The 12,831-nt window shown below is 40.3% G+C and overlaps 1 protein-coding gene and 1 long non-coding RNA gene across 4 annotated transcripts in view; one reads left to right on the top strand and one right to left on the bottom strand.

Annotated features, from left to right (window-relative positions):
* NBAS (NBAS subunit of NRZ tethering complex) overlaps nucleotides 1–12,831 on the top strand; it is a 414,675-nt gene that overhangs the window by 18,360 nt on the left and 383,484 nt on the right. Inside the window, exon 1 of one of the 2 annotated variants that reach the window (XM_038006211.2) lies at nucleotides 12,507–12,660. The exons of the other annotated variant lie outside the window; for it this stretch is intronic. Within the exon in view, the coding sequence (XP_037862139.2) occupies nucleotides 12,544–12,660 (117 nt within the window). The 5' untranslated portion in view covers nucleotides 12,507–12,543. Of the gene's footprint in view, nucleotides 1–12,506; nucleotides 12,661–12,831 lie in introns of those variants that run through there. 2 annotated transcript variants of the gene reach the window in all.
* LOC119627073 (uncharacterized) lies at nucleotides 4–12,486 on the bottom strand. Of its 2 annotated transcripts, none has more exons than XR_012095215.1 (3): nucleotides 12,244–12,486; nucleotides 8,603–8,734; nucleotides 4–581 (listed from the first exon to the last, which is right to left on the bottom strand). It is a non-coding gene; the product is annotated as an uncharacterized lncRNA (long non-coding RNA). The 2 variants fall into 2 exon arrangements; XR_005243111.2 differs by having other exon boundaries at nucleotides 12,250–12,479.

Raw genomic sequence — 12,831 nt, 5'->3', positions numbered from 1 at the left:
ATACATCCCCACCCCCATAGAAAGGTTGGAATACTTGTCCTCAGCCTAGACTCCCTTTCTTTTTACTGACTGCAAATTGATGAAATTCTATACCTGCTCCCTCCACACCCCACTCCACCCCCAATTTTTACATGTGACATCTGATATCAAACCAGGTTCATTTGGCTCATGGAAAGCAAACCAATCATTGTGACTGTGGGTTTTGCAAAAGAGAAAAGATTTTATTTTGTGAGATTGCTCACAAGGCTGCTGAGCAAGAAGAAGGAGAACAAATCGTAAATCCACCTCCCTGAAAAGAGGGCTTGGGGTAATTATGGGGATAGAAAGCAGGATGGTGTGAAGTATGGGTAAAGGTGATTGCCAGGTGGGGAAGGGAGGTAATCAAGGTTTCTGTGCAAGTGTAATTGAGCTACATGGCTCTTCATAGGATGCATGTTCAGAAAATGGCTGAATTAGCATGGAAGGAGGGTGCAGGTTTTGGGCCTTTGACATCAAAAGGTCACACTTTACGCACCCACGCAGGCTCAGTTGAAGGGTTGATGGTCTCAACTTGCTTGAATTCAACAAGAACTGCCTGCTAGCTGCAAAACAACATTAAGCACTCATTACTATGGTGACCCACTGTCAGAGCCATTATCTATAAGGAGGCTAGTGGAAGTTTAGTTTTGTATTGTTTGACTACTATGACTTGCTAGTGGGAATTTTAAGATTAACTAGATGTAAGCAATTAAAAGCAAGCAAGGCAGGTTAAATTAGGCAGGCTTAATCAGGTTAGCCCTCAGTTTCCCATCTTACTTAATACACGCTAAAGTAGACAGAATATGAGCTATGTCTTAACTCCTTGTTTGGAATGCATTTTCAGCAGCACATTTATATTTAATTGTTTATACCAGTGATTCTCAAATGCGAGAAGCTTAGAATTACTCCAGGGAGGCGGGGCATGGTGGTTCACACCAGGTGGATCACTTGAGGCCAGGAGTTTGCGACCAGCCTGGCCAACATGGCAAAACCCCATTTCTGCTAAAAAATATGAAAAAAATTAGCCGGGTCTGGTGGTGTATGCCTGTAGTTCCAGCTACTCAGAAGGCTGAGGAGGGAGGACTGCTTTGACCTGGGAGGTGGAGGTTGCAGCAAGCCAAGATTGCGCCACTGCACCCCAGCCTGTGCAACAAGCGAGACTCTCTCTAAAAATAAAATAAAATAAAATAAAAAAGAATTACTCCGGGAAGTTCTTTCCCCAGTGCATATTTCAAGGTTCTAGCACTCAGGAATTTTGGTCTCCCCAATGTGAGGTGGAGCCCAGGAGTGGGCATTTAAACAAATTCCCTAGGTGGGCGATTCTACTGCAGGTGGGTCTACTTGGATGATGCACATAGAAAGCTTATTTTAGAATATTATTGTTTTAAGGTTCACCAACATGATCATTTTGATTTCATGGTTTTATTCTCAGATGTCATTTTATTTCCTACTTCTTGAACTGTTAAAGAGATGAATGTTAAAGTGGTAAGGACAGATTTTCATCAGTAATATACTATTGCAATAGGGAAGAGTGTCCAGCATAAACTCAACTCAACTTGGGAGGTGGCTGGCAGCGGGGGCTGCTGGGGCTTGAGCAGAGTCAGAGAAGTGAAAAATTAGAAAGGTTGGTCAGTGTAAATGCCCATTAAGTCAACTGCATATGTTAGCTGGCAATTAATCAAAGTTAGGGTTATATTCTCCCAGAGACTAGAGACAGAGGTCCTGTCATTCCTAATGATTACATTTCAAAGGAATGGCTTTCACTCCTGAGTTGCTGGAGAAAGATGTACATCTCAAAGGGACAGAGGAAGGATTCACAATTGTAAATTGTGCATTGAGTAAAATTTAGAAAATGCTCTAAGAAAGGGTGGTCAGGGGCCTTTAGTCAGGTGTTGGCTTGAACAAACAGTAAATTCTTTTAGCAGCCTTGCACTTTCTCAGTCAGGCCCTTTAAGGATAGCTAGAGTCACTTGAGGTGGCTGTGGCTCTGAGCTGTTGGTAACTGTTAGTGTTTGCTTAAGTCTTTAAATGGGGAGGGGAAGAGAGTGGACGAAATTGTTTATACTGAGAGTTTGTGGTTTTCATAGGCCAAGGTTGAGGCCTGGCAGATAAGACGGCTCAGAGGAGCCTGGCTAGATTTTGGTTGAGAACCATGCTTTAGTTTATGCCCCCAAACCATTCCTAATGGTTTCCCATTGGGAAGCCAAGATATGAATAGATTAAATAACTCCTGCAAGGCTATAGAACCAGTCAGTAACAGAACTATTATTCAAAACAAGTTCTCTCTAACATTAGAGTCTATCCCAGAGGTAAGAGAAGGAGGTGGAAGGCTGTAGAAGTCAAGATCTGTGAGAAGTGGAAGAAATGACATTCTATTAATGTGCCCTGACTGCAAAACTTGTTTTATCTGTTAGGTTCAGTGTAAATTCTAGAGCAATTTTTAGCATAGGGATACATTTGACTTTAACGTGCTATTTTCTTACTTGGTGACTTCAGTTTGGTAAAGATTTTTGCCTACAATCTTTCTTTTAAATGCTTTCAATCTTTATTTTAGTTAATCCTTTCAGGACTTAATTAGGTTGCAAAGTTTCTTTTAAAAATCATTTATCTCATATCTGTATCAGACTATAACAATTTAAACTTAAAAACTTTAAAAGTTTAACATTAGGTATACATTTTTTATCTAAAGAGAAACCTAAAATGATAAGGACTTCAATAGGAAACAGTTTGCATGAAATTCCATGGAAGAGCTAAAGCCATTAACATTGAGAGACATTTAATAATTCTTCCTCAAATGGTTTTTAATCCTTGGTGTTTAATTTAGTTTTTCCACATAGCTGAAGGTGTCTGACCCTGATGCTTTAATAACTTCTACATTTTGAGTTGGTATTTTGCCCTATCAAAATACATATTAATTACTTGTTAGCTTCATTGAAGTTTTGCTCTTTTGGTTAATATTTCCATTGTAGTTTTTAATTAGAGGAAACTAAAAGATAAACTGAAGAACTTAACCAAAATCCACTACAATGGTAGAAAAAAAAATTATGGCTCATGAGTGGTCCGTTTATTGAGAGAAATATTTCCTGAGCCTATATTACTTTGCTGGAAAAAATACGTCATTTTTAAAAGTTACAATCTCCTTTTTAAGCAAAAAAAGGTTAATCTATAATAGCATCAACATAACCATGTATAATTCATGTAGTCAATAAATATTTTCTCAGGGCCTGCTTTCAGGCTGGGTTTACAGAGATTAAAAAGCCATTGGCCCTGTCCACAAAGAATTACAGTGTTTTGGTTTTGTAGTTGCCTTTTGAATTTTTGTATTATTGGTGTTATTTGAGACTCCCTAGCCTTGCCATCTGTGGTCATGAATGGTAATTATCGTAATAGCAAATTTCATAATTTCACTAGTCTTGCTCCTAGTTGATGACAGAAGACCCTCAGTCATTTGTAAAATCCTCTACCAAATATTTCTGGGGAGTCCCAGAGATATCTGGTACATGTTGGCAAAAAGGTCCATTACTCTGCCGATCATTTCCCTTGGGAGCCGTTGCTGATCTGCTGCCCGGGGTCTGTGCTGTCTGTGAGCTGCATGGCTGTTTGTATCAAAGCAGTGGGGAATGCCTTCCCCCTTTTTGTTTCCCTCTGCTAAGTTCAGAGGGTTTCATTTAGTCAGTTTGTCAGAGAAGACATCCTAAAAGACTCCCACAAACAAGAGTGCTAGCTAGTATAGAAATAAAAACACAATTTTTAAAATGAATGAATGAGTTTGTAAGAAAGTAAAAGATATCTGAGTCCTAGCAACAGGTGTGGGAATCCATGGAAGAAGAGAGAACTGACGCTTTAGGGATCTTTATGGATCTGGATGTCCAGAGCTTTGATCGCAGGGCAAAAATAGTGGAAGTGGGATGGGGAGGCTTGGGCTCGTGTAATGGGAGTAAGATCTCTGGTCACTCTAAATAAAGTTAGCACCCATGAAGAGCTACAGTTTTTTTCAATCCCATAAAAATGAGGCAGAGAGCAAATAAATTTGTCTGTTCAGCCTGGAATCTGAGTGGATATAAAAGTCTCCTTTAAGAATTTGTTGCCACAGCCTGACACTCTTGTAAGTTTGAAGCCTGAATTTACACTATTTGTATCATGTGAAACAAACAAACTTTAATTTAAAGTGGACCCAAGTCTTCTGGGTGCTTTGCAGAAATGAAGGCAAGTCTTTTCAGGGTTGAGGCACTCTCCATCTGAGGCCTCAAAGAATCCTCAGAACTCAAATTCCAGAGCATCTGAGCAAACAATAAGACACACACACACACACACACACACACGCACATATACACACACCCCATAAAGAAAGAAGCCACCATGAGCAAGAGTCAGCAGAAAAAAAATAGATACTCGAAGGCTTCAGGTATTAGAAATATCAGGTAGAGAATATTAATTAAGTTTGATGTGTTCCTAAAAGTAGGACTTAATAGAGAGGAAAAGAAAGTAACAAAATGACCGGCAGCCTTGAGTTTTAGAGAATTACTTCTAGAAATAAAAAATATAATAATTGATGTTTAAAAACTTGATGGAAAGATTAAGCAGAGAAAGCTTAAAAGTGAGTGTGTGCATTGGAACTGAGATCAGAAGAAATTACACTGGATACAAAACAGAAAGACAATGAGGTATAAAGTGTGAGGGAGGCTGAGATGTACAGAGGATACAATGTCCCATTATCTGTCTAAAGTGAATGGTGTACAGGTGACATGTGAATAGGTAAAAACTGAGAATTTTCTCTTTTCTTTTCTTTTCTTTCTTTCCTTTTTTTTTTTTTAGAGCTGTGGTCTTTGTCAGCCAGGCTGGAGTGTAGTGACATGATCATAGCTCATAGCAGCCTCAACCTCCTGGGCTCAAGCGATCCTCTCATGTCAGCCTCCCAAGTAGCTGGGACTACAGGTGTGAGCCACCACGTCTGGCAAATTTCTGGCTAATTAAAACAATTTTTTAAGAGACAGAGTCTAGCTATGTTGCCCAGGTTAGGACAGAACTTTCCATAAGTGATTCAAACAAATGAAGGGAGTGGGGGAAAGTTATACTCTAAACTTCCGACATTACTCTTTATAAGAAAAGGGGAGGTTGGAAGAGAGAAGTGTGTGTATGGGAGGGGTACACATGGATGGATATGTGAGTGTTGTATTAGCTTAATGATTATTGCATCACCTTATTCCAATGGGAGAAATTTCTCTTTATCGTGGTTTATATTTGTTTGTTTATTCTGTCCTTCCCTGTCTCAAATTGACAGTTTTCTTAATGTCCTTTATTCTATTTTACGTTTTGGAAGATATATGTTGTAATTCTTTCTATCCCTTGTTTGTGCTTTTTAAAATTGTAAATGTACCTTTTCCCCCCAATATGTTATTATGAAAGTTTTCACATATAGCATAGTTGAAAGAATTTTACCATGAACACCCATGTATCCACCAATGAGACATCATTAGTATTTTACTATACTTGCTTTATCACAAATCTTTCCATTTGTTTATTTATCTTCCACCTATCCATTAATCCATCTTATTTTCTGATGCACTTCTGATGCACTTCAAAGTATATTACAGATAGTTTACCTTTGCTTTTAAACCAAATAAAACTAAAAAGCTATTTTTACTTTTAAGTCAATAATTGATCAATTTACCAATGTATTTTTTTCTTTTTATGAGATGGAGTTTCGCTCTTGTCACCAAGGCTGGAGTGCAGTGGTGCAATCTCGGCTCGCTGCAACCTCCGCCTCCTGGGTTCAAGCAATTCTCCTGTCTCAGCTTCCTGAGTAGCTGGGATTACATGCACCCACCAACACACCTAGCTAATTTTTGTATTTTTAGTAGGGATGGGGTTTCGCCATGTTGGGCAGGCTGGTCTCGAACTCCTGACTTCAGGTGATCTGCCTGCCTTGGCCTCCCAAAGTGCTGGGATTACAGCTGGGATTACATGAGCCACCATGCCCAGCCTACCAATGTATTTTTACCAATGTATTAGCCTACTTCTTGCACTTACTTGCTGCTGATTTTTGCATTTGTTACTGTATGTGCCTCTGGTAGGGCATATTTCCCAGTTTGATATTCTGTATAATTTGTGAGTGAGAAAAATGGGGGGAGAAAACGGTCTGTTTGAATTGCATTGCTAATGAGTGTAAATGAGATTTCAGTAAGGGGCTGGAGATTCTTTCTTTGCTAAAACCATGCATGAGCTTTATATCTATTTTGGCTGCCAAGATATATTATAAAAGTCTTAGAATATTTGTGGAAGGATTGATTGGGATTCTGCAGGCTTTCTAGAGGAAATAAAATTTCTTGAATTGCTCTTAGTGTTATTTTATATTATGATTAAAATTTATATTCTTCATAAAGAGCTAGTGCACCATCCAATCAAATACAAATGTATGACACCTATAATAGGTAGTGTTTAAATGGCCAAATTCAATTTTACTATGCAATTTCAACTTTAAAATAGAAACAACTTCATATGATGATCTAATCTCTTTTGTCTCTAATATTGAAAAACATAAAAGGGTTAAATGCTGAATCATTAATGGCTTTTAGCTTAATGGACTTTTTAACTGATAGGAGCTAAAAGACTGAGCTCCTACTAAATGAATCTGTGAGCTAATGACAGCTATACATTGACAAGTTAAGAGAAGAGAAATGATTCCTTTTTTTTTTTTTTCTTCTTTGAGACAGAGTCTTGCTCTGTCAGCCAGGCTGGAGTGCAGTGGCATGATCTCGGCTCACTGCAACCTCTGTCTCCCAGGCTCAAGCAATTCTCCTGCCTCAGCCTCCCGAATAGCTGGGATTGCAGACATGTGCCACCACGTCTGGCTAATTTTGTATTTTTTTTTTAGTAGAGATGGGGTTTCACCATGTTGGCCAGGCTGGTCTCGAACTCCTGACCTCAGGTAATCTGCCTGCCTTGGTCTGCCAAAGTGCTGGGATTACAAGCGTGAGCCACCATGCCTGGCCAAAAAATGATTCCTTCATGTGAGATGATGTTAAGTAATTTTTGTCTAATTCTAAGATAGAATGTCTGTGGTCATCAGCAAAGTGAATGGGGATTATATTCAGTTCAGTTGAAGCACAATTGATATGCTATGAGGCTAGGAAGAAATAGGAAAATTTTTCTAAATTTTTTTCCTTTTCATCAAAGGCTTATATCATCATCAGATCACTACTCTTCAAATCATAGTACCTTCTCTGTTAGACAAAAACTATTTCATTTGTGGCTTTACCATTACCAGCATGTGACCTTGGTTGGGTCACAATGATTTAGAGCCTCAGTTTACTAAAGTACATCTATATCTACTTGTAGATACAGATATTAACACTTTCCTTACAGCATTGTAGAGAAGAGTAGAGGTAAGGTACAATAAAGTACCCGGTACAGTGCTTGAAGCAGGGTAGGTACACAAAACATAGTGATGATGATAATGATGATGATGCGTATTTTGAAACTGTCTCAGATTTTATTGATCGTATTTCCTTAAGCAGTTTACAGTTACCATTTATGTTGGTTATTTGGAAAACATGATTTTTCTTTTCAGAAAGATTTATTCATAAAAAAGAAACTAAGAGAGAGAGAAAAGAGGCTGGGTGCAGTGGCTCACACCTGCAATATCAGCACTTTGGGAGGCTGAGAGGTGTGAGGCTCACTTGAGGCCAGGAGTTCAACACCAGTCTGGGCAACATAACAAGACTCTTTCTCTCCAAACATTTAAAAGAAAAAAAAAGACTTATTCATGATTTCAAATATTTTTGAACCAGAGATGGACTTTCTCAACTAAATTAAGGAGTTGATTAGATGATCATAATAGTATTTGTCAACCAAACTCTTACATATAATGTATTTAATTTTGACAGGTTGACAGGTTGATAATACCCCAGTTCCACATGTTAGTATTCCTGATCATCCATAACTGTTTATTTTCACTTTCAACCATCTAAGTGCTCCATCTGTGTTTTTTAATAATCCTTTTCCATGCAGTTATCGGTGACATGTGGTAGTTTAAAGAAAAAGCACAAGATCAAGACCTGAGGACCTTGTTTGGATTTTAGCTCTGTTATGATCTTGGATTTCTCTAAGCTTTAATATTCTTATTTGTGAAATAGAGATCGACTCTGTTTTCTGAGTCTATCAGTTTCAGCAGTGACTGTGAGGACGGAAGAGCTCAGTAAGCCATGAACACTATCAATTATTAACTAATAACACCGACCTGTCAATTTAGAAGCAACATTGCAGAGATCCATACATGACATACAGATTCTAAATTCGGTAAATCTTTAGCTGGGTGTGGTGACACATGCATGTAGTCCCAGCTATTTGGGAAGCTGAGGCAGGAGGATCACTTGCATCCAGGAAGTCAAGGCTACAGTGAGCTGTGTTTGCACCACTGCACTCCAGCCTGGGTGACAGAGCATGAGCCTGCCTTAAATAAATACATAAATAAATAAGGTAAATCTTCAAAATCCACTAGTAGAAATACCAAGAGAGGAGTGGTTTTGATGCCTAGAAACTCAAACTAGTTGAAGCATAAAAGAGAATGAATTAGATCACTTACTTGGGAAGATGGAATCATACAGGTATCTCGTTTCAGGCATGCTTGTATCAGATGAAGTCTCTACCTCTTTCTCTTCTCTGTTTTTTTCAATGTATTGGTTTCATTCTCTCACTGTGCAGACAGGCTTTCTCTCTGTAGTGAATAAGATGGATGCTAATAACCCCAATATTCTTTAAACTCTGTGACCCAAAAAGGCAAGGAGCCTTTTCCTCCATCTTTAAAAAAAAAAAAAAAAAAAATCCCAAAGTAACAAGAATGGAGTTCTTTGGGTCAGTGGGGCAGAGTTTGGGGATTGGTGGTCCCACTAGGAATTATCTGACTTGAGTGAACAAAGAGCAGTTAGAACAGTCTCCAAAGGAAGCAAAGGGCCTGGGCAGACAAAAATGACCAGTGTCACTACAAGCATGAGGGAGGAAAGGAGAAGAGAATAATCACAAACAGAAGAGTCTTGCTATCCTTATGAAATGCTCACCACCTTTTCATTAAATTACCCACTCTCCTATTTAGGATTCGTGTGGCAATCTCTCAGTTTGACCACGACAGTCCTGTTCCATGCCTTGTCCTAGCATAACTATTAAAATCATGGCTTTTTATTTTCAAAAGTATCCCAGTTTGGACAATTTGCTATACAGTTACTGTAAATAAGACCAAGTAGCAATTTGTCTTCAGCCACTCAATCTGTTTTAAGTCATCCTATTCCTTTGATTCAGTTGAACTTGATCAGTTCTTTGCCTTTTCTTTTCCCATCTGTGTCTGATATTAAACATTTGGAGTTCTCATGACATACACATTCTTGCCACTTTCTTCCCTTTTATTGGTCACCTCACATTTCTCCCCTTCCAGGAACTCTTCTGGATTTTAACTAGTGGTGCTGAAGGTTTAACAACCCACTCATCTGCTCAGAGCATCTCTGCTAGTAGAATTTTTCTTTCAGGGATTGCTGCAAGTTAAATGTATACTCCCTCTCCAAATAGCATAGATTCATCCTGTGAAACTTCAGTTGTTGTTTCTTCAGAGTAGAAGCTCTCTGCCAGGCATGACTTTATGTTTTCTGTCCTATTGCACATGCTATGGTAAGTGGGGTGTGGATGACGATGGATAAAACAATTAACATAGTGTGAGGCTGGGCATGGTGGTGTGTGCCTGTAATCCTTGCACTTTGGGAGGCCGAGGCAGATCACTTGAGCCCAGGAGTCTGAAAACCCCCATCTCTACAAAAAATAATAAAGTTGGCCCAGCATGGTGGCAAGCATCTGTGGTCCCAGCAACTCAGGAGGCTGAGGTGGGAGGATTGCTTGAGCCCAGGAAGTGGAGGTTTCAGTGAGCTCTCTTTGTGCCATTGCATTCCAGTCTCGGTGAAAGAGTGAGACCCTGTTTCAAAAACAAAACCAAACAAACAAAAATAGTGTGATGATGGTAAAAGACATAAATTCTTTATAGTGTATTTGCAGTGGTCCCCTTTGCATACCAGCTAAGAAGGAAGCATCCTTTGCCAGTTTGACCAGCTACCTCCTGGCCATGATTGTACAGATTGAGTGAAAGTGGTGAAGAGAGTGATAAAACAGAAAGCAACCCCAATATATACCTGAGAAAGGATGAGACAGGGAAGAGGAGTAAAGAGCCAAGGAAACTTGGTGTGGAGAAATAGGTAAGGGTCGTACTGACGTACTGGAGGACTCCAACAACTAGCCCTCACATCACGTGCATGGTGTTCCTACCTCTTCATGTTCTACCGCATGCAATGTGGGCAGAGCTCCCTGGAGGTGTATAATTTGTCAGCCTTGAGGGGTACGGAGAAGACATGTATGGTGTTCACAATGAGGGGTTTGATTGAAAGGCACAGCTGCTGTGCAGAGAAACACTATGGGGAGACAATGTGTAAAAGAGGTTTTCTGGGAAGTCTGTCATTTATTCAACAAATAATAATATTTTGTCCTCTGCACTACGCCAGGCACTGTTATAAATTCTGGGGATATAGCAGGGATGGACATAGCATTTGTATGTATATACATAGAGCACCTGGCATGGCTTACCTTTTAGTGAATGGAGACAGATAATAAGCAAATACATTGTATAGCAGTTTAAATGATGAGAAGTGTAATGGAATAAACAATAGAGCAGCTCTGGAAAGCTGGAGTTGGAGAAAGGTCGTTGCAAAATTTAAAAATGAGCAGTCAAGGTAGGCTTCAGAGAGAAGATGACATTTTTGCAAAAACTTGAAGGAGATAAGGCAGGAACCGGGTAAACATCTGGTAGAAAGCCTTCCAAGTGGAGAGGACAGGCTTTGCAGAACTCCTAAAGTTGATATGTGTCTGGTGTATTCAGAAATAGAGCCAGTGTGGTTGAAGGTAGTAGGGGGAGCAGGAAATAAGGTGTGAGATTTAGGGGAGCAGGCAGATGATGTAGGGCTTTGAGGTCATTAAACTTTGAGAGAAATGGGAGCTGGTTAGAGGCTTCCCAACAGACGCTTTTAATTGCATCACGGCCTAATGCATCTTGATGGATATTATGAAATATAATTATCTCAAGGGATATTCAATATTTGTTTCTTTTGATGTGAAACACTGTAATACTTTGTACAGTATATATTCATTCATGTTATAATAGGCTCTGCTTATAACTGTCCACAAAGAGGTATTTGTGGAATGAATGAATGAATGAATGAACGAACGAACAAATGGGGTTGACCTTTTCGCTCCCTCCATGCAGGTTCTCAACCTATTATTTAAACTTTATTGCCCCTACACCCTTTCTCAACTTGGGTTCTATTCACCTGTCTTGTTGAGTACTAATTAGGAAAAAAAAAAAAAAAAAAGGCAGGCTAGTGGGAGCAGGAAAAAACAAAGAGATAAGGCAAGTAAGCATAAGCTATACATCTGCCTTTCTTCATGGTCCAAAACATATAAACAAAAGGAAGAAACAAATAAGCCATAGGTCTACTTTTCTTTATGGCCCAGGACATATGGCCCTTCTAACCAGATAACGTACTTAACTCTCAGACTTCCTGCTTACCTTCAAACGCCTCAATTTATCAAACACTTCGGTTGACAAAAAAAAAAAAAAAAAAGAAAAAAAGAAAAAAAAGCAAGTTAACTCCGTGCTACCTTGGTGTTATCAATCACTCCAAGTTCCAGTCTATAAAATTCTCAACAAGCCTTTGTTTCCTAGCAATGAGCTCCTCCTCTGCTGATTCTGCCCGCTGTTCCCTGGTAACGAACTTTCATACTTTCTTTAATCTGTCTTTCTTTATCTACTACTGTCTTGGTAAATTCTTTTACTCCCACGCCCAGAAAGTCGTCGCTCACTCGCGACACGTTGAAAGAGTTCTTTCAACTCTGTCCTTCTGCCTCTGTCTCTGCTCATCCCATTTACCCCTACTTGAAATGCTTCTCCAGCGGATTAAAATTCTGCCAGTTGTTAAAGACCTAGGGACAAGCTCCACGTCCTCCAGGAAATCCCTGCAGACTCTGGCCTTCGTTGCCTTTTCTGAGCGCCTGTAGCATCCTTCCTCTGCTACCTTTCATTGGCTTGATCCCCTGCATTGGATAACTTTGGTTGTTTATTTTAAAACCACTGTTTGAACTCTCTCTACGTGCTAGGCAAAGAATACACAAATGAACATTAGCATTTCAGTGGGGTACCTTTACCGTTTCTGTTTTATAGAAGCTGACTTGATAAGACGGGCTCAGTGACTTGGATGATCTCATGTAGATTAATTAACAAGGGACGCACCAGGACCGGGACACAAGTCGTTCCCAAGACAAGCAATAGTCCCTGTCCTTCCTACTCATAAAAGGGTTAACCTAGCATTTCCTTGCCGCGGTCAGGGTCAGTTCACTCCACTCCCTTCCCCGTGAATCAAAAGCGGCCGCGGCTAGGGAAGCTTGTCCTGTGAGGGATTCCGTAGAGGCACTCCTCCACTGCTTGAGTCCCGGGCGAACATGGCGGCCCCCGAGTCAGGGCCGGCTTTGAGTCCAGGCGCTGCAGAGGGTGAAGAGGAGACGATTCTCTATGACTTGTTGGTCAACACCGAGTGGCCACCGGAGACTGAAGTACAGGTGAACCAGGCCCGTCTACAGCAGCAGCCAACTTGGCGCGGGCGCTTCGTGGGCAGAGCCACGTAGCAGGAGCCACGTAGGGGAGTGGAGCCGGGTGGGCGGGGGACTAGGGCCTGACGGCTTGTGTGGTCGCCCTGGCAACGGCACCTTGGGCTACCAGGGGTCTGGGGC

The sequence above is a fragment of the Chlorocebus sabaeus genome, chromosome 14 (genome assembly GCF_047675955.1).
Source record: "Chlorocebus sabaeus isolate Y175 chromosome 14, mChlSab1.0.hap1, whole genome shotgun sequence".
Lineage (NCBI taxonomy): Eukaryota > Metazoa > Chordata > Mammalia > Primates > Cercopithecidae > Chlorocebus > Chlorocebus sabaeus.
Note: the sequence above shows the minus strand (reverse complement) of the source record. Positions and strands in the feature narration are given on the sequence as shown.